This window comes from Pleurodeles waltl, chromosome 2_2 (assembly GCF_031143425.1).
Source record: "Pleurodeles waltl isolate 20211129_DDA chromosome 2_2, aPleWal1.hap1.20221129, whole genome shotgun sequence".
In the NCBI taxonomy this organism is placed as follows: domain Eukaryota; kingdom Metazoa; phylum Chordata; class Amphibia; order Caudata; family Salamandridae; genus Pleurodeles; species Pleurodeles waltl.
Window position 1 is genome coordinate 1,155,645,804 of NC_090439.1, and position 21,689 is coordinate 1,155,667,492.

At 47.1% G+C, this 21,689-nt stretch overlaps 1 protein-coding gene across 2 annotated transcripts in view; it reads right to left on the reverse strand.

Moving 5' to 3' along the window:
* LOC138274931 (uncharacterized) overlaps positions 1-21,689 on the reverse strand; it is a 779,592-nt gene that overhangs the window by 71,280 nt on the left and 686,623 nt on the right. For both annotated transcript variants that reach the window (XM_069219061.1, XM_069219055.1), the window contains one exon: positions 19,560-19,724. In XM_069219061.1, the coding sequence (XP_069075162.1) occupies positions 19,606-19,724 (119 nt within the window). In that variant the 3' untranslated portion in view covers positions 19,560-19,605. The remainder of the gene's footprint in view (positions 1-19,559; positions 19,725-21,689) is intronic.

The window sequence follows — 21,689 nt, forward strand, 5'->3', positions numbered from 1 at the left end:
TCAGATGAGTACTTGAAGGAACGAGATGGGCGAGTAATTGTATACTAATATCTGTCAGGAGTTTTTAAAGTTGCCCTATTGCTAAGATTGTAGCATTTTTCTGCCGGCTCTGAATGCAGAGATTCTCCTCTTTGACCCCTTTTATCTTTATTACCTTTTTGTTTATCCCATCATTTTTTAGAGCCCTCTTGTGTTTGTTTACCGGAATTTCTTTGTGATTGTGGTTTATTTGGTCTCGCTCCCAGACTATCCCGACCTATACTAGTATAACTTTTGGAAATAATCTTTGGCAGCTCACGTTCCTGTTCCAATGGAGGAATGCCTCTGAGCCACTGGCGTATTGCCAATGCTGATGCTTTCCCTTTAATATTACTTAAAATTTTTGAGGACACAGATTCATAATTATGCACTAATTTCATCCCCACATCCAGGTAAGGAGCCTTCTCCTGTTCATTTTCAATTTTCTTTAACACTCCGGGAGATTGGCAAGTGTCAGTGTACCATGTGTAGTGGTATATATATCACAGCAAACACTGAGCCCCAAGAGGTTCAGTTGTTTAAGAAGGGAACCATTCCAAATGACAAGCACATTGTGAGAATTCTTTGTTTGGGGGCATGGCTGAGCCGGGGAACATGGCGACCACATTCTAAGCCAGTTTCTGGTGGCTGAAACAATCCTGCTCAATCCTTTCCTAAATACCCCCTTCTATGACCCAATAAACACTCAATCAAAAACTGTGGCCTGTTGGGGCATGGAGGACTGTCCGGGCATTGATTGAGGCAGTCATTTACAGGTGACATTAAATGCAGACTGGAGATCATGATGCGGCCTGCAGAGAGACACAGTGGTTTGGCCTGCGAGAGCTGTGCTGCCTTCCACCCATAGGAGTCGGAGAGGAAGCAGCGATATCCTCGAGCATAGCACTCAGCACACAAGGTGAGCGCCGCTCAATCCTGTCGCCCACCTGGGGCTGGGTTGGGGGGGCGCTGCCATGCCAGTTTTGGAGGAAAAGGGCAGGTGTGACCGTGAGGCCAGAAAGAACGCAGATCAGCTTGAGGCTCTGATATTGCTGGCGGGTCCACAGTCAAATTGTACTGTCGCTGATGCAACTGATGGACTTGAAGGAGTGAGCTGGGTCCAAAAGCGGACAGATTTGAAGCATGTGCCCTGATACTTCAGGCTTGGGAGAGTCATGCAGACTGTGTCTGGGAGATCCCCTCTACTTCCCCACCTCACAGCTTCTGGAGCACACATCCCCCCAGGGGCCTGTGCTATTTGCCCTCACCTTTGGGCGCGGCCCCCTGTAGGAGACCGAGGTGTGCCTGTCTCGGGGCGGTTGGTCAGTCAGTGGTGACTGGGTCTGCATCCTGTGTGATCTGCTGCACAGTGAAACAGATGGGGGCCTCATCCACAATCCTAGTACAGTGGGACTCCTCATCTGGTCACAGGAGGTTCTATGGCCTTGCCCCATGAGAATTTGACACTGATAGACCCTGGATTCTGGGAGTGAGCATTAATTTGCCCTGGGGTTTCAGGGCGAAGGTGCCTGTGGCTTTGATTGGCCCCCGATGTGCCGGTGAGGCAGGAGCTGGTGGCTCCTGTTCTCAGAGAACTGACCAGTAGTGGCTCGTCAAAACACCGGTTCAACAGCTAGTCGCTCACCGCCCAGCTTGGCAGCTTGTCAACCCACTGATTCTGCACCAGTACCTTGTCGATCGACTGCTTGTGCCACTTCTGTGATCCCTGGGGGGTTTGGCGGGTCACATTTTGACTCGACTAGCCACTCTGGATATAGCTCCTAATGGGTGACAAAAGAATAGCTTGCAGCACATAAGGATCGCCTGGATCCCCAATGCCATGGGTATCTAAGTATCGTATACTAGGGACTTATAGGGAGATCCAGTGTGCCAATCAGAATTGGAATATGGAGTCACTAAACTAGAGTGACACATTTGGTAGACAGAGAAAGCATAAGCAATGGAGCTCTGGTTAGGAGAACTCCAGTGACACAGTCGTCAAGCATACTGACAACACATAGATGCCACAAACTATAAGCACTGGGGTCCTGATTTGCAGGATCCGAGTGAGACAGTAAAAACACACTGACAAACAGGCAGAAATCGGGGATAACATGCCAAGAAAGATGGTACTTTCCTACAACCAGCTAGGGGAATGTCATGGGCTAAAGTCAACAAGAACTCTTTGTATTGCAGAGGTACTACCAATATCATGGTGGCACCAGGTTCGGGCTCCCTAGGTTCTGAATACAGGAGGTTGTCCTGCCAGAACAGCTTGTGGGTGCCACTGACACACTGAACTTGCTGTTTGACAGCTTGCTGTCTCAAACCCTTAAGTGTGGGACAAGTATTTTGAGCCACTCTTAACTCCTCCCTGGCAGCCCCCCTGCACCTGTGTCAGCTTGAAGTTCTTCACATGTAGGTTCTGTCCAAGGAGTAGATTCCTCCTCCTTGAAGGGGGAATCATCAGTGGAGGGAGGGATAGGGTATAATTTCTTACCCTTTCTACCCCTGCTTTAGGGAAGCTCTTTGTCCATAGTTTTAGGATCCAAGTTGCCCTGTTCTCTTTGCTTCTTGACCTGAGCCCTTGTTAAAGCAAAGATATGCCCAGGAGTGCCCAGCATGGCTGCATGGGCCTCCAACTTTACTTCAGCCCAAGCTGATGTCTCCAAGTCGTTCCATAGTAGACACACTACAGGTAAGTCTGTGGACACTACAATGTTTTTAGGACCAGTAAACACCCCCCATCCCAGCTGAGATCAAGAAATGCCATGGGGTGGCTCACAGTATTGTTGTGGGCGACAGTCACTTGGTACTGATGACCAAGTAAGTGTTGCTCAGGGGACACCAGTTTTTCAGTCACCAATGTGACACTGGCACCTGTGACCATGCAGGCCTCAACATGAACACCATTTATTAGTGTTGGTGCTTGTACTTATCCATATTGAGGGGACAAGCAACAAGGGTGGCAAGGTCAATGCCACCATCAGAGACTAAAACAGCCTCAGTGGTTTCCCTAACTAAACCAGCCCCCACTACACTTTCCAGAGTTAACCCTGCTACACCCTTAGATTGACTATTTTGGGAGTAGTGGTCTTTCCACCACTACTGCTGTTGCTAGGGGTACTAGTTGTAGGAGTAGGGGTAGTAGTAGTGGGAGGTTTGGTGCTTTTCTCCTGTCCTATGACCTTTATTTCTACAAATGTTCTGATTGTTTTGGGAAGAGGATTTAGACCCACCCCCAGAAGAGTTTTGTGGGCCTGATGAAGACTCTTTCTCCCTCTCTGAATGCACAAAAAATCCCTATCCTGCTTTTCGCCGATGATTCGCTCCTCATTTCCAAGACACCAATGGGGTTGCAAATCCTTGTTGACCGGTTTAATCTATTCTGTAGCGATCATGGGTTGGAGGTCAATATTAACAAAACTAAACTGATGGTGTTATCCAAAGGACCTAGTAAAAAATGTTTCATTCACATTGACGGAGTCCCCCTGAAGGAAGTTAGCTCTATAGACTACCTGGGAATCAGGCTAACTAGTAAACTATCATGGGAAGAGCAGATCATAAAAAGTGCAGGGCTCCTACAACACAGAGCCTCATCCATACTGCGGTTTTATCAAAGCACCTCTACAAAAGTTGTTTCCCCAGCAATAAATATCTATACAGCTAAGGCACAAGGTGCAGCCCTGTACGGAGCGGAAGTATGGGGTTCCTCTAACTGTAATAAGATCATTGTGGGGGAAAACAATTTCACGAGGGCCTTAATAGCATGCCCACGCACCACACCCCTGCTTCCATTATTTTTAGATCTGGGGTTAAGTCGAGTAGCAGATTTAGCTATTTTAAGACCCCTCCTTTATTGGATTAGGTTATGGATTACCCCTGAACTAGATATCTATAAGACCTCATTACTCGACCTATTAAAATGCCAAAATGCTAATACTCTTCCTTGGATCCGTCATGTGGCCCATTGGCTTCGGTTGTTAGGTCTGGGTGACTACTGGGAAAATCCCCAAAAACTAGAGAGACGGCATAAAAATGTTTTAAAGTTAACTTATTGGTCTTATGTTAGGGACAACAATATAACCTGCAAATCTCACGGTTGCTTAAACAATTCTTTTATTGATTTTAAATGGTCTCCAAAGTTTGAATTTTATCTGGATATTATACCGGATTCGCAGGGCAAAAGCTTATATGCAAGATTTCGTGTTGGCTCTCTGCCCTTGATGTCACTGACTCATAGGTGGGGGCCGATCAATAATCCCGATATATGCCCTGCTTGTGGCAGCACTTTTGAAACCATTGAGCATTTTATGTTCTTTTGTCCATCCTATGCGATCCCGCAATCAAAATGGATTCGCAATACTTGCAGGGCTATGGGATTTAAGAATTGTTCCTTGGCTCTACGGGTTCTAAAAATCCATAATTCAGCCGATGTAATTCTTCCAGTAAACAAGTATTTAGCAACAGCTTGGCGTATACGATGTCATCTCCAAAAAGCAACCTAAGGTCTCACTTCTCTTATAGATACATTCCAGAGTCTTATATGTAATTCAAGTTTATTATTGTTTTAATGTTTTAAACTAATTTATAGATGTGTATTTATCTATTTATGTACTATCTATTATCTTTGCTTTTATGTTGCTTTAATGATCAATTGATCGAATAAAGCTGATGATGATGATGACTCTTTCTTATCTTTGTCACCACCTTTGTCATGTGAATTACCACCTTCCTTCTTGTCTTTGTAACCCCCTGTATGAGCTTTTCTGCTCACCCTTGTTCTGACCAATTTGTCTGCCTTCTTTCCCGATTCTTAGGGAGAGGTCAGATCGGAGTCTACCAAGTATTGGTGGAACAAATCAGACACACAATTATTCAAAATATGTTCTCTCAATAGCAAATTATATAAGCCCTCATATTCAGACACTTTGCTGCCATCTAATCAGCCTTCCAAAGCTTTCACAGAATAGTCCACAGAGTCAACCCAATCTTGTGAGGCTTCTTTTCTGGTCTCTCTGAACTTGATCCTATATTGCTCAGTTGCGAGACCAAAACCTAGAATGCAGTTTTGAGAATGGTGTAATTGTCTGCATCCTCTTCTCTGACAGTGAGAAGTCTATCCCTCCCCTTGTCAGAGAAGGACAACCAGAGGATAGCAGCCCACTGCCTTTGAGGGACCCTCTGAACTTTACAGGCCCTCTCAAGTGCAGCAAACCACTTGTAGATATCACCCCCCGCCTTGTATGGGGAATAATTTACTGCAGGTTTCTGGAAACTGAAGAGACCTCCCTGACTTTGTAAGCCCCAAAGCCTGAGCTGTTGCCACTATGGGGTGTTAACCGCAACCACTGCCTCTCTCTCTCCACTGCCAAGGCCTCCCTATCTAACACTAGCTGTTGCTGCTGCAGCCACAGCCTGGCCTCCTCCAGTCTCAATTTCATGAGCTCTCTATCTATTGAGTCATATACTGGAGTTGTGCAGTGTGATCCCATAGACACTGAAGTGATGTGAGAGTGAGCAGAGGGGGAACTATCCCTAGGCTTAGTAAGCCTTTCTACTTGCCCTCTCGGGGTAAAGGGAGCCTTACCAGTGTAACTTCCTTCCCACTACCAGCTATGCTAGTGGGTCTGCTAGGAATATGATGATCCCTTGAGGTACCCTCCCGCTGATCTAGAATGTAATTTACCTCAGTGGGGTTAGGGTCTAGTTCTTCCTCCTCCTTCTCCTGGCCACCAGCTTGATCATGGTTATCCTGGAGGAGGAGGCCTAAGAGCAGACTCTTATTATGGTTTCCTCCCATGTCCAGCTTACTCTATGCACACAGCGTTTTCAATTCCTTGAAGGTCAGGATCTCATAGGGACAGTCCATGACCTCAGAGAAGTGTCCAGTTGCAGACATGGTGTTAGGATAGTGTATGGTGTGCCCAACCTACCTTAACTCCTAGTCCCTCAGCAAAATGTTTAGAGCAAGGGCTATGCGTATTCCCTAGCTTGCCTAAACTTTAGACACTAACTTTCTGTACTAGGTACTATATATACCTCTAGGTAAGGAGGGGTCTTTCTTGTGGAAAGCACCAGGTGACAGAGTGATAAGGCAATTGGAAGTGCTTTTCCCATTGGTGACTGAGTGGGACACAAGGGGGACAATCAGGAGAGTCTCATTTCCTAGCGGTGGTCTTGGCAAGTGTCTCTGGCTTCTGTCTGGTTCACATGGAACGTTTGCTGGGTGGTTCGCCTTCTGCAGGGGGAGGGGTGCTGGTGGCCTGTTGGTCCTGTGGCAGGGCCTCCTGGCCACTAGCAGCAGCGGAAGTGGAGGGCTGTTCAGGTGACTGGCTAATGGTAGGGGCCCACTGGTGTGACACTGCCTCCCTCATGATGTTGGCCATGTCTGCCAGCACCCCTGCTATGGAGACCAGGGTAGTGTTAATGGTCTGCAAGTCCTCCCTGATCCCCTGATACTGTCTCTCTTTCAGTCGCCTGTTCTCCTGCACGTTGTCTAGGATCTGGCCCATCATGTCCTGGGAATTGTGGTAGGCTCCCAGGACCTCGGAGAGTGCCTCCTGGAGAGTCGGTTCCCTGCTCCTGTCCTCCCCCTGGCGCACAGCAGTCTTCCCAGTGTCCCTGTTGGCCTGTGCCTCTGTCCCCTGAACAGTGTGCCCACTGACCCCAGGCCCCTGATTGTCTTGTGTACGAGGTGTAGCCTGGGGGCCCTGTACAGGTGGGCACACAGCTGATTGACGTGTCCTGGGGACAGAGGTGTGGGTACGCTGGGTGGTTGCTTTGGTGTTGGATCCTGATGGGGGAGGCTCTGTGGTGGTCTGTGACTGGGTTTGGGTGACCGACTGTCCAGTGGTCCCTGATGGGCCAGGTAGATCGTTCAGATCCTGAAGCCCAGAGTTACTGTCATCACTGTGGGCCTCTTCTGTTGGGGGACTGGATAGTGGTGGCACCTCCTCTCCAGTGACATCGGCTGGGGCACCTGTGGGGATGTAAATGATGTATTATGCTTCAAGTGTATGACTTTTGTACTTCTGTAGCTTCCCCTCTATGGTTGTTGTTCCCCTGCAAGCTTTTGCTTGTGTATGTTGGTGTATAGTGTAATGATAGTTTCCCTATGCTGTGCATGCCTTGGTGATGAGTGTCCCTGTAGGGCTGTGAGAGGTGTCCATGCATTGGTACAGCATGCAGGGCTTGGCATTGGGATTAGTGTGATGTGATGGTGGAGTGTGTGGGATGGAGTGGAGAAATGGGAGTGAGGGTGTGTGTGTGATGGCATGTAGGTATGGGGGGTGATAAATGTTAAAAGTTGACTTGCCAGTGTTCAGTCCTCCTCCAACTCCATCCAGACCCTCAGGATGCAGTAATACCAAGACTTGCTTCTCCCATGCTGTGAGTTGTGGGGGAGGAGGTGGGGGTCCACCGCCAGTCCTCTGTATAGAGAGATGGTGTCTTGCTGCTATGAAACATATGTTCCCCAGTAGGTTGTTCCACCTCTTCCTGATGTCGTCCCTTGTTCTTGGGTGCTGTCCCTGTATACGATTCTCCACCATAGCTCCATCTTCCTTGCTATTGATATCTGCTGCACCTCTGCTCCAAACAGCTGTGGCTCAACCCTGACAATTTCTTCCACCATAATCCTTAACTCCTCCTCAGTGAAACAGGGGTGCCTTTGTGGTGCCATGGGTGTTATGTGATGTGTGTTGGTGAGGGTGTCTTGGGTAATGTGTTGGGGTGTGTGATGTGGCATGTGTGAGGGGTGTATGGGTGTGAGTGGTGTGTGTGTGTAGTTGTCTCTGTGCTCTTCTTCTCAGTCTTGTGGTGGTAATAGTTATTGGTAAAGGTATGTGGGTAATGTGGGTGGATGTTTTATAGTGGTGTGGGTGTGGTGTGTGTATGGGTGTCAGGTGTGTGTTGTTTGAATTGGCCAATCTGGTGTTGTTTTGTCTGTGGGTGTCCATTATGAGTGCAGCGGTATGTACCGCCAATGGTTTACCACTGTTGAATGTCCGCCATGGTGATTCGTGGGTCATAATGTGATGGGCGTTGTTCTGTTGGCATAACGGTGTGGGTGTTGGGACCGGCACTTTATCACTGATCTTTGATCTGGCGGATTTGTGTATGTGGCTGTATTCTGTCAAATTGGTGTGTGTGTCATAATATGGTGAACGGATATTCGCCAGCGTGGAAATAAGTTGGTGGCCATCAGCATGGCGGTAAGCGGCTTTTACCGCCAATGTCATAATGAGGGCCTTAGTACTTACACACATGAAAGAAAACACTCAGTGTTACAAAAATAAAGGTACTTTATTTTGGTGACACAAATACCAAAATACCATGGAAGCTATACTCCCTTGGGAGGTAAGTAATACACACATTATATATACTAGTATGCAGAAATAGGCATAAAAACAGTTAGAAAACAGTGCAATTAGTGAAAATCACAAAAAGAGAGAAATAGCCCTAGGGGGAGCCCAAACAGTATACTAAAATAGTGGAATGCGAAAGTAGGTCTCCCACCTAGGTAAGTGGAGTGTGTAGAGGGGAGCTGGGAGTACTAGGAAAGCCCCAGGGTAAGTAACACAACCCACCCCAGCGACCAGGAAAGCAGGAATAAATCATTGTGAATTCCCCAGAACACCCACTTAGAAGGGAAGAAGAAGAATGCAAAGCCCAGAAGAGACTGCAAGACACTAACAGTGGATTCCTGGACAAGAGGACCTGTGGAAGAAGGGGACCAAGTCCAAGAAGCACATCAGAGTCCCGGAAGGCAGGAGCTCCTACCCACCAGACTGAAGGTGGAAGAGGTGAGTCAACACTGCACCCAAGAAGACGAAGTTGAGTTCCTGGAGGATGCAGCTGATGTCTCATGCCGGAAGGAGGATTGCCGTTAGGTTTGCGTCTTCGGATTCCACCAACAAGCTTTGGCACATGCACAACTTGTAGTTAGTGGAAAGTGGAGCTGCCAGTGACCAGGAAGGACCAGGTGGACTCTACCCAGGAGGGGGAGTTAGAGGGGGCCCTCAGCTACTTAGAGAACCCACAGAAGTCCAGGCAGCACCCACAGGTGTCCCACAGGATGGGGACACGAACGTCTAGGAAGAGACACACGCAGCAGTACAAAGAATGCTTCCACGCCGCCGGGGAACCACTCAGGGAGCTGTGCGTCGCAGGATTGAGTACTGGGGGCTGGAGCTTCAAAATGCCTACAGATCTCTTGGAAGAGATGCCAACAAATGTTGGCAGCTGCAAAGGGCGCGGTGCATGGGGGTACTGTCCTGCATGAGCAGGCAAGGGCTTACCTCCACCCAAGCTGGACAGCTGGAAGAGAGGACGGTCGAGACTGCTTCAGTCCACCACTCATGATGCAGGATCCACGCAGCTCAGTAGGAGAGGGGATCCACACAGCTAGTCGTCGTTGCAGGTGGTGCCTGCAGAAGCAGGGGAGTGACTCCTTCACTCCAAGGGAGATTCCTTCTTCATTCTGATGCAGGCTGAAGATGGGCTGTCCTCAGAGGACACAAGTCTGGGGAAATGTTGCTGGAAGGAGTAGTGGATACAATGTTGAAGGACGCGCCTTTCTTCTTTGTTGCGGCTTGTCGGGTCCTCGAGCATCCAGATGCAGTTTCTTCGGTCAGAAGTCGAAGTGGAGGTTGCAGAGGAATCCTGCTGGAGCCTTGCAATCGGAATCTGAGGAACCACCCAAGACAAAGACCTTAAATAGCCCTGAAAGGGACATTGGCCACCTAGCTGGGTAAACACCTATCAGGAGGGGGCTCTGACATCACCTTCTGGCACTGGCCACTCAGATGCTCCCAGAGTTCCCTGCCAACCTTGCATCCAAGATGGCAAAACCCAGGGACCCTCTAGAGGAGCTATGAGCACCACCCCTGGAGTGGTGACAGACAGGGGAATGGTCACTCCCCTTTCCTTTGTCCAGTTTCATGCCAGAGAAGGGACTGGGGTTTCCTGAACTGTTGTAGACTGATTTATGCAAGGAGAGCACCAAATGTGCCCTTGAAATCATTGGCAGTGGCTTGGGGAAGCTACCCCTCCCAAGTCTCTAACATCTATTTCCGAAGGGCAAAGGTGTAACACCCCTCTCACAAAAGAAATGCTTTATTCGGCCTTCCTGGGCTCAAGCATCTCAAGCAACAGGAGGGCAGAGACATGTCTGGGAGGTGGCAGCACCTTGGGCTGCCCAGAAACCCCTAGAAGGCTGGAATGGCAATAAGGGGGGTCCTCTAAGGAGCCCCCAGAGTGCATGGGCTCAGAAAACCAATGTTTGCAAAAGCACTGGGTATGATTCCGACATGTTTGATACCAAACATGCCTATGTTCGGAGTTAACATTATGTAGCTGGATATAGGTAAATGGCATCCCCACACTCACAAAGTCTGGGAAAATGGAGTTCATGAGGGCACCTCTGCTAGTGCAGGGGTGCCCTCACACACAGGTACTTTGCACCCTGCCCTCTGGGCTAGAAGGCCTGCCATAGGGGTGACTTATAAGTGACCTTGTACAGTGAAAAGTGGCAGTGAAAGGGTACTTGCAGCTTTTCACGCAGGCTGCAATGGCAGTCCTGCAGAACCCTTTGCTTGGGCTCCCTATGGGTGGCAAAATATATGCTGCAGCCCATAGGGATCCCCTGGAACCTCAATGCCCTGGGTACCTAGATACCATATACTAGGGACTTATAATGGGGCACCGGGTTAGCAGGATCCCAGTGAACACAGTCAAACACACAGACATCAGGCAGTAAAAGGGGGGTAACCGTAACAAGAAAGATGGTACTTTCCTACAGAACCCATCTGTAGTACGTGATGGATTGCCATGCTGGGAGAAAGTGCTGGCTCCTGCCTCCCACAGGATGACTGAGCACCATTAAATGCAAACTGAAGGACCTTGGTGGTTGTTGCTACACAGGAAGGGTACTGAGATGGCTAGTTCCCTTGTTGGCCTTTACATTATCTGCCAGATTCTCATCCCTGGCCTCGAAGGGACTGTGGTGACTATGGCAGTGGCTGATGAAGGTGAAGTTGCCTACATGCCAGGCCCCTAGAATAGCCTCAGAATTACATAAATGATGAGGAAACTATTTGGCAGGAGTAAAAGGACCCAGTGAGCATATCATGACTCTACTTTGGAATGTTCAAAGGCAGAATAGATTTTCTTGCCACTCAAGTGTGACCCATTGAAAGGCCTGCACATCTCCAGAAAATCCTTTAGCGCGTATCCACACATAGTGGCGGAACACCTCACTGATGCCACTCGAGACAATCAGTAGTATCAAAGTCAGCACAAAACATGCATGCAGCCACATCGTCACCATCCTGTATTGTTTGAACCAGTGAGGCCCTGAGATCTCCTGGAACTTCTAGCAAAATCTCACTAGCTATGTCCCAGAGGGCAAGCCTCAGAAGGCATGCCCCAGAGGATATGTGTACATAGGCCCAGTAAGCAGACAGCATTGATGTCTCTATCTTGGAGCGATCCGAGAACAGATTTTTAAGGTCACTAGCCTCCCTTCCTCCTTGTCCCCTGCTGTAAACATTATACTTGGATATGGGTATCAGAAAGGTAGCCCTAAAGTCTTCTTTACGCTCTCTACTTTTCTGGCAAAGAATATGATACACCCCAGGGTTGACCCACTATTCTGTGGCCGTAGATATCTTTAGGGTAGATAGATTTAACAAAATCCCATGGTTGAGAGCTCTAAAAAATCTGTTGCATTCTCTAGGCCTTGGTGATAGTTGGCAATATCCCACTGTTGCCATTATGCCACCCAAGGGAGCAATAAAGAAACAATATTGGGCACTCTTAACAAGTAGGTACGAGCAAAAAGCTGTGTGCACATTGACTGGGTATTTCTTAATTTCTTCAATTTCAAATCAATATCAGGACTTAATCACTATCCCACTAGACAGGAAACTGTCACCAAGACCAAGTGGGAACACCTCCCCTTAGATCTTTCACTGTGAAATGGTCTGGCTATGAGTCAACAGTGTGTCCCTTTTGTAGCAAAATGTTGTAGCAACCATGTTGAATCAGTACAGCATGTGCTGTTCATATGCCCTGTACATGCCCAGTTCTCCTTGGAATGGCTGGCACCTATTTGTAGACATCTGAGCACAACTAGCCACTCTGCTGCCTTGAGGCTTCTGCAAATGGATCCTTGAGCTCTGCATGCCTCCTGATGCAAGGTGAAAAGATCTGTCATCAAATGATTACGATCTAAGTAGTTCCTTGCTGAGGTATACACTGGAACCTGTTCGTTGCCAATCTGTTGTCCCTATATGATCTCTCCTTTTGAATTAAGATATATTTATAATATGTAATGTTTTTACCTCAATTCTACTTGTGAGATGTTCTCATTACACCAAGTAGCTTTTTATCATTTTTTAACTCCAATCCCTATATTTATTGGATTTTATTGGAAACTTTTATGGCTTCAGCCAAAATAAAGTATACAGTAGATTTGATTTGACTGCAGTGAAGGATCACAATGGTAAACCCTCCGAGACGAACATTTGCTTTCCAAATGCCTCAATTCTTTTAGACTCCCTATCTGGAGAAATTGGGGAGAAATAATTGGGTTTACCCTTACTGATTGACGCCTGAGCAACCAGACTCTATAGAGTAGGAGGTTTAGTGAGAAAATCAGGATCGACAGGTGCTGGTATATGACATCTGGGCACCTGCCTATTCACTGGTGGATGACAACAGAGATTTGTCCTTATGCTTGCCCAGGCTGTAGTACTTCCAGAAGGACATTAGTCTTATTCTCAATTTCAAGGTGCAAGACCTCACCTTCTCGTCGAACCACAACTACAAATTATTTTGGTGGTTGAAGTGGTGAGTTCAACCCTGTATCAAGGGAACTATCAAACTCACTGGCCTCCTGTATGTCCATGCCGGTATATGACATCTGGGCACCTGCCTATTCACTGGTGGATGACAACAGAGATTTGTCCTTATGCTTGTCCAGGCTGTAGTACTTCCAGAAGGACATTAGTCTTATTCTCAATTTCAAGGTGCAAGACCTCACCTTCTCGTCGAACCACAACTACAAATTATTTTGGTGGTTGAAGTGGTGAGTTCAACCCTGTATCAAGGGAACTATCAAACTCACTGGCCTCCTGTATGTCCATGTAAAAATTTCTATCATTATAATGAGGAAGATATGATTTCAATCCTCACAAATCATCATCTTTCAGTGGTGGTAAGCTCTTGTCAGAAACAACGCCAAGAAGATAACAGATCTTCCAATGGTGAGCGTGACTGAAGACTCTTGCAGATCCCGGATGCCCAAAGGCACAATGAATGGAGCAGGAAGAACGCCAAATATCTTCAGCATGGAATCCTTTAAAGGTGTCAATTTGGTGTGGTGTTACAAATGACACATGATCAGCTTTGGAATCAACTCCGATACCGGAGATCTGGAGGGAGACCAACTGACATGGTGACACCTTTGTGTCTTCTCTTTGGATAGAGAGTGGCAGGATGGGGTTGAGTCCAGCTTCACTTGTGCTTCCATTTGGACTTTGGAAGCTGACCTCTTGAGGGAGCAACGAGAGCCTGTTCTCTCAACTTGAAGCTTCTTTTTGGACTTCTTTTTGTATCAGGCAGCATACAACTTTGCTCCTTGGCCCTGGATTGTTTTCAGGTGCATAAGTGCACGCTTGTTGCACAACTTTGAGTCGTGCCCCGAGCCCTAGCACCAGAGACATACTTCATGCAGGTCCGTGACTGACATCGGTTTTGTGAACTTGTGTAATGGCTTGAAACGTGTTGCAGGGGACAATAGGAGGGAAACTTTTTCCCTAGTACACTAGATGTTTTCTAGAGTCATTGGAATGTCAATGAAATTGGGAGGGCAGCTCTGGATCCACGTGGGAGGGTACAGAAAAGAAAGGAACTGATGTTAGCACTCCAGGGTTCTGGCTCAAAAATTTCATTTATGGGGTGATACGGAAGCAAGGCGGAGATGCACACCGCCAACTAGTGGCACCCAGGAGTACTACTAGAGAAACATTTTCTAGATCCAGGCTGGCGCCAAGGGGGGAATCCTTTGATGGGAATCAAGGGATTCCCCCCTTGGGGGTAATCAATCTGAAGAAGTCTTACCAAAGGATAAGTAATTTGTTCTTCTGATATATACTTTTCAACTTTGAATCAATGTTAGAGAACCCCCAAGAGGAAGTCATGTAGAACTGAGCGGGCAAAATGGCCCTCCCTGCAGACTTGTAGCAGTGACTCACTAAAGTATGCCTAAGTGGTAGGTTGGCAGATTTCCAAAACTAGAACATTTCAAACTAGGACAGTAGTTGCAGCTTTCGTTGTTGTGGAATGAGCTTTAAACACTCAGAAAGATCATTTTTGGGCAATGTGTAGCATAGCTTGATGCCTTGGACCATCTAGCTGGATACAGTCCTTTTCTAGATTACTTTTCACTGCTTCACACCAAAAAACAAAATCGACTACTGATTATCTACACAGTACATCCTAATCCTATCAATGTAGATGCTAAAGGCATGTCTTGGATCCAACCAGTGTTGTCTCTCCTCTTTAGATGCCTGTGGTGAAAAAACGTAGGGAGTGTCCAATATGAAAAGGGAACACCATTTTCAGGGGAAAGGACACACAAGCCCTAAGTAGCAATTTATGGGGAAAGATGGTAGTAAAAGGAGGCACAACAGACAAAGTCAGCAGTTCGCTGATATGCTGAGCAAAATTAACTGTAACGAAAAACACAGCCTCCAAGGCCAAGAGTCTTGGACAACAACTATGAAGAGGCTAGAAAGGAGCACACATCAAGAACATTAGAATCCAATGACCTTACCACTACGGCATACTGAATGGATCCACGGAAACATACATGAAAGCCTGCTTTAGAAGAGGATCACAACAGGTGATCTGAAGAAAGGTAAATGAAGAATGACTGAAAGGGCTAATCAGTAACCCTTAGACAGTAGCCACAGCAAAACATTGCCGCACCAAAGATACTTAGAACAATAAAAATCAGATAATCTAGCTTGTAGTGGGTCATCCTGCTTTAACAGATATGTCACTACTGTGAGCTCTGGAGGGGTCAAGGAAAACAGCCAGCCCCCACAAGATTGTTATCCATCATCTGCTACCAAAGGATCCTGAGCAGCATTGTATCTTGTCCAAAATATAGACCCAGTACTTAACCTACAGCAGCAGCACATTCCACTGAAGAGCTAGCATGTACTAATGGGCACTGTACACCAGCAGGGTGCATAATGCCAAGACCCTAAGAAGCCTCAGTTCCATCAAGACTAGGACTAGGACTCCAGTTTTTGTTTTAAATTTTGGGATCATAACCTGAATGTCCCAGTCTTGCTGTGTAGGCACAAATTTCTTCAAGATGAACATGTCTAGAATGGTACTGATAAAGGAATTGCGGCTTTGGGGCTTTTTGATGGAGAACTCCACAGTGGATACTGATGACACTTATACCTGAGACTAGCTGAAGTGAGCCCATATTCAGCAGCCAGTTGTTGAGGGACAGAAGAATGTTTATCCCTACCCTGAAACGAAATGCCATAACCAGTGACATGAGCTTTATAAGGACCTCAAAGACTGATATAATGCCAAAGGGCAAAACAGTGAATTGGAAGAGATTTGGGGGGTGATTCTAATTCTGGCGGGCGGCGGAGGCCGCCCGCCAGAATTCCGCCCCCATAATACCGCTCCGCGGTCAGAAGACCGCGGAGGGTATTATGAGTTTTTCCCTGGGCTGGCGGGCGGTCTCCAAAAGACCGCCCGCCAGCCCAGGGAAAAACTCCCTTCCCACGAGGATGGCGGCTCGTAATCGAGCCGGCGGAGTGGGAAGGTGCGACGGGTGCAGTAGCACCCGTCGCGTATTTCAGTGTCTGCAAGGCAGACACTGAAATACCTTGCGGGGCCCTCTTACGGGGGCCCCTGCCGTGCCCATGCCATTGGCATGGGCACGGCAGGGGCCCCCAGGGTCCCCGCGACCCCCCCTACCGCCATCCTGTTCATGGCGGCTTTCCCGCCATGAACAGGATGGCGGTAGGGGGGGTCAGAATCCCCCATGGCGGCGCAGCAAGCTGCGCCGCCATGGGGGATTCTGAGGGCAGCGGTAAACCGGCGGGAGACCGCCGGTTTACACTTTCTGACCGCGGCCAAAGCGCCGCGGTCAGAATGCCCTGCGGGGCACCGCCGGCCTGTCGGCGGTGCTCCCGCCGACCCTCGCCCCGGCGGTCGAAGACCGCCGGGGTTAGAAACAGCCCCTTGGTCTCCACAAACCAGAGGGACCTCCTGTAACACAGCAGGAAAGGCAAATGAAGTATTTACCCTGAAGGTCCAAGAACATGATTCAGATCTCGGCATCCAACGCTGCCAGAACCTGAGTGCCATTATTGTAGGTTTCTCCTTTTTGAGGAAATATAACAAGGATTGGAAGTTCATAATCCATCTGAGTCTCCCTTTTTTATTGGTGACCAGAAAATACCAGGAGTAGCAACTTAGGCCTCTCTCCACCTTGTGTGTTTGATTGTCTCTTTGGGAAACAACATCAGCACTTTTAGCAAAAGTCCAATTACCCCTTTGGCAAGGAAGATCCACACTTCTAATTAGGGAAGGAATATCCATAAAGGGAAGAGCATAACCAAACTTGACAATCTGGAGAACTGGCTGCATAGCCAAACTTGGCAATCTAGAGTGATGAATCACCAGTAAGGCACACAATGTTGAATTATGATGCCTACTGGCTTTGACAGATGGCTGAAAAGTGAACTAAAGAGGTTTGACAGTAGTGCCCGAAGAAGAGGAAGATGATGAGTGCTGCTACTGTTGCAGACTTCTAACTTAAACACTGCCCTTGCCCGCTGCCACCATGAAACGTCTGCATGGGCTACTGTACAGGCTCGGAGAAATCTGTCTGGAGATATACAAGACCTCAAGAGTATCCTTTGACAGTTCTGTTCTGCTAATGGAATTGGCAAGTGGGAGAAAGTAACCTCAGTGAATAGGCAGTAACTTCACTGTCTGAAAACCTCTCTAAGGCAGCATCAGCCATCTAATCAAAAGCCATGATCCATCAAAGTGCATTCCCATGAAAGAGGCCTGGGCATCTCCCGAGAAGCCAGTGGAGCCAATCCAAGCATGTATCCACATAATGACATTAGTGCCCATCACTTGGGCAAGAGAATCTGTTGTGTCCAATCTAGAAAACAGAACATACTTTGCAGTATTCTGTCCATGTGAACAAGTGGATTGCTCATATCATCTGGCAGGCTTGGCAACTTCTCATGAGCTATGTCCCAAAGGGCATGTGTGTATGTGTAACGACCCAGAAAGCAAACTACATTCAAGGAACACAATCTCAAACTGGCAGAACGCTTATCAAGGGGAGTTGTTAGAAAATAATTTGGGATCATCTCACTTATGGAGGCCTGCACCACACGACTCCCTGGATTCAGATGCTCTGTAAAGAACATAGGCCCTCATTCTGACCTTGGCGGGCGGCGGAGGCCGCCCGCCAAAGTCCCGCCGTCAGGTTACCGTTCCACGGTCGAAAGACCGCGGCGGTAATTCTGACATTCCCGCTGGGCTGGCGGGCGGCCGCCTTCAGGCCGCCCGCCAGCCCAGCGGGAAAGAGGCTTCCACGATGAAGCCGGCTCGGAATCGAGCCGGCGGAGTGGAAGCTGTGCGACGGGTGCAGTTGCACCCGTCGCGTATTTCACTGTCTGCCAAGCAGACAGTGAAATACTTGTAGGGGCCCTCTTACGGGGGCCCCTGCAATGCCCATGCCAGTGGCATGGGCACTGCAGGGGCCCCCAGGGGCCCCGCGACCCCCCCTACCGCCATCAGGTTCCCGGCGGTCGGACCGCCGGGATCTGGATGGCGGTAGGGGGGGTCGGAATCCCCTCGGCGGCGCAGCAAGCTGCGCCGCCTTGGAGGATTCAATGGGGCGGCGGTACACTGGCGGGAGACCGCCAGTGTTGCCGGTCCTACCGCGGCTTTACCGCCGCGGTCGGAATCCCCATTGGAGCACCGCCGGCCTGTCTGCGGTGCTCCCGCGGTCCTCCGCCCTGGCGGTCTTTGACCGCCAGGGTCAGAATGACCGCCATAGAGTCAACTTGTACCGGTCTTTGAGAACTTGCAATGGGATGACTCTCTGTCAGATTCAACAATGGTTTCAACCAAGCTATCAGTATGGGGTTAGTTAGTGCTTCACTGAAAGGCAACAAGTGATCAGAAGTAAATGGCTCAGGCTGCAAAATCTCACTAAGAAGGTTAGCCTTATTCACCTCATTAGGAAGTGGTAATTCAAGGATGTCTGTAGTCGTGCCACACACTATCACAAAAGAGAAACTTTACTTTGTAGGTCTATGGAGAGGAACCCAAGCCACTGGCATTTTGGAGGGTAAGTAAAGGGAAGAATTTGTATAGTGAGGAGGGAGCAAATTATCTTCCTCCTCATTGTGATCCTCATCCTGTAGAACATGGCGAAGGCTTTTTATGGAGTCTGAATCTGATCCACAAATGTCCTCAACCCTCCAGAAGTAGTCCTGCCTAGGCATACAAACAGGAGGAAAGCCTAGTCAGAGTGACCCTTAGTCAGGATAGTTCTTGATCTGGAACCAGTAATGCTGAAGGGTCAGGCCATTTGGATATTGAAGAGATTCAAGTGTGCCTCTTATGTGACTTGATCACAGCTTTGATCTACCTTATGCAGATGTCCTCAATTGAGAACTGCCTTGCTTCCTGGGTTCTGCACCACAGAGCTTTGTCTCTTAATCCCTGATGGCCTTTGGGTGTAAGAGGGAACATCTGTTTCATGACCTGTAGCCACGCTTAGGCCCAAGGCTATATAAGCAGAAATCGGGCAGGTCCATCACAGATATTTGTTTTCAACACACTCTGCACAGGTTGAATCTTGATCTGTTTGGAGACAACATCATTACACACTGCCAAAAATTGATATTTCAAAAATCTTGTGAAAAATAGAAATCCATGGAGTGGAAAAAGAGGAAGTTATTATAAGAAGTTTCTGGATCCAGTCTAAGGTATGGGGAGATTTAAAAGGTAAGAAAGTATCTATCAGAAAAAATATATATTTTGCAGAATGACAAATAGACTTCTAATGTTGCAAGGTTACCCTACACAACAGTAAAATTGGTGATCTGAAGCAGGTATCACAAAACATATATATTTTCCTTACTCGCAAATTATTAACCTCTCTTGGATGTCTATGTAAAGAGCTATTTTAATCTATTTTACTATTAACGCACTTTGGCCTTGGAAACAGGAAGTTACATTAAATGAGAAACTAGAATGCAGGTTAACTGACTGAATAATCCTTTACCTACCAGAAAGACCAATATAACTTTTTATCCACCCCCTCACATATATACTTTTTAATCTTCCCTCCCGACCAAGTTCTGGTATTCTTGATAATCCTACCCCACCATCACAGAAACAATTACCAGGCAAACATTTTCCCTTGCCCTTCATACAAATGTGTGATGGGTTCACCATTTGCTTACCTTCAACGCCTGGCTCTGAGCAGGTGGGCAGCGACACTGGTGCGGTTTAGTTGAAGGACAGCTTTTTTGGTTTGTTACACAGGGGGGTATTGCAGCATAAGGTGTAGACAACAGGACCATATTGTGGTGTACAGCTCTGAACACACTTTGCAGATGATACAAGACCTTTGAAATCATAATAAAAAGAAAAGATGTTTGAAGGTACTTTCACACTCTGTTCATTCATAATGCTTTATAACAGATATTGACATTTGTATTCCAAGCACTAACGAACAAACACATTTCTTGATGGACAGCCACACATCTGAAAATGTAGACTTCAGTAAATGGCCACACTCTACTACCAGGCCTTTATTTCTGCCATGGTTTTAAGACAGCGTGTCCTGTGTTTGGAGCTGTTTCATGGTTCCAGTCTCAGAAGAAAAGATCCTAGCCTTGCCTTCCAAACTTTGGTGACTAGAGCAAGCATCGACCTACAAATGCAAAAATATCATCCCCATGGCTGTCATCAACCACAATGTGTCAGTGCTCCTCTTTCTCCCTCTACAAGGCACATAAAGTGCATGGACAATCAAGCATCATCACCACTTACAGGGCATGAAAGGAACAGTTTCTTACCTGTATTCCTAGTTCTCCTATAAACCTGAACAAAGAGAATACACAAGGAGGCATGTCTCACTTGAACTTCTGCTGTAGAATCTGAACCAAGACAACAGTGTCTCTTAGAGGTGTGAAAGCGAAGGATCTTCAAGTTGCTGTGTTGCAGACTTCATGAATTGGAATATTTCTCAATGAAGCAGCAGTAGAAACTTTACCTCTGGTTGAATTGGCCTTGGTCTAAAGCAGTAGTTCCCAACCTTTTCACTTCTCTGTACCCACACTTTAGCATTACTGGAACTCAGGGACCTCCACTGAATCATTTTTGGAATCCAGGGACCCCCCACTAAGTATATTATTTAATTTTCTAAGCCGTCGCGGACCCCCTGAAGAGGCTTTGCGGACCCCGAGGGGTCCCCCGACCACAGGTTGGGATCCACTGGCCTAAAGCTTTGTTAGCTTTTTGATAGCACAAAACAATGCAATAAACTATTCATCTAGACGGCAATTGTTTCAATATGACAAACCATGTTAGCAATAGACTATAGTTGACAAATAGCCACTTGGACTTTCTTAAGCCTTTGGTCTTAGCTAGATAAAACATTACCACTCTTCTCACATCAAGTGTGTGGAAAGACTTCTCTGTCGGAAAAGAGGGATTCTCATGAAATATTGGTAAAGCAATGATTTAATTAACATGAAAATCCAAAACAACCTTAGGGAGGAATTTGGGGTGAGTTCTACTATTGTATTACTATGAAATGTCATGTAATGTTCATAGGTACAGAGATCCTGTATCTTGCTAACACTGCATGCAGATGTTATCACAAGCAGGAAAGCCGCCTTCCAAAAAGGTGCTGTAAGGAAACCTTGTGTAAAGGTTCAAAAGGAGGGATCATGCGATGTGAAAGAACAATCTTCCATTCCTATCAGGGAGAAGGCCTTCATACAGGGTGAAATATTTCTTAATGCACTAAGGAATGCTCAAAATAATCCTTAAATTCAGGAATTTTTAAAAAGGAAATTTGTGAAGGACATTTTTTGTATGTAGTGACTGCTGAAAGGTGGACTTTAATAGCAGAAAATTGCAGCTTTGCTTAGGCCAAATGAAGACGATATTGAAGCACTGCTTTTTAGCAGGTGGTTGGTGAAAATTGTTCTATGCACACTAGATGCAGAACCTTCCACTTAAAGGAGTAGAAAAAACTTATAGATGGTTCTCTAGCTTCCTACAAAACATCCATGCATTCCTGAGAAGGATTCAAGTGGACATATTGTATAAGCTCAGGAGACAGGTTACTAAGTTCAAAGTTAAAAGGTTGGGGTACAGAATCTCATTCCTAAACTTGTGCAGAAGGTCTAATCAGTTTGGCAGCATATTGTGTGGTTCTTCTGATACGTGGAGAAGGTCCATGAACCATGACTGACGAGGACTCTGTGTGTCCTATAAGAATCATTCTCATCCTCAAGTCAGCAATAGCATGGTTGTTGTTTTGTCCTTCTGCACAATCAAGGAGACAATACTGAAGGAAG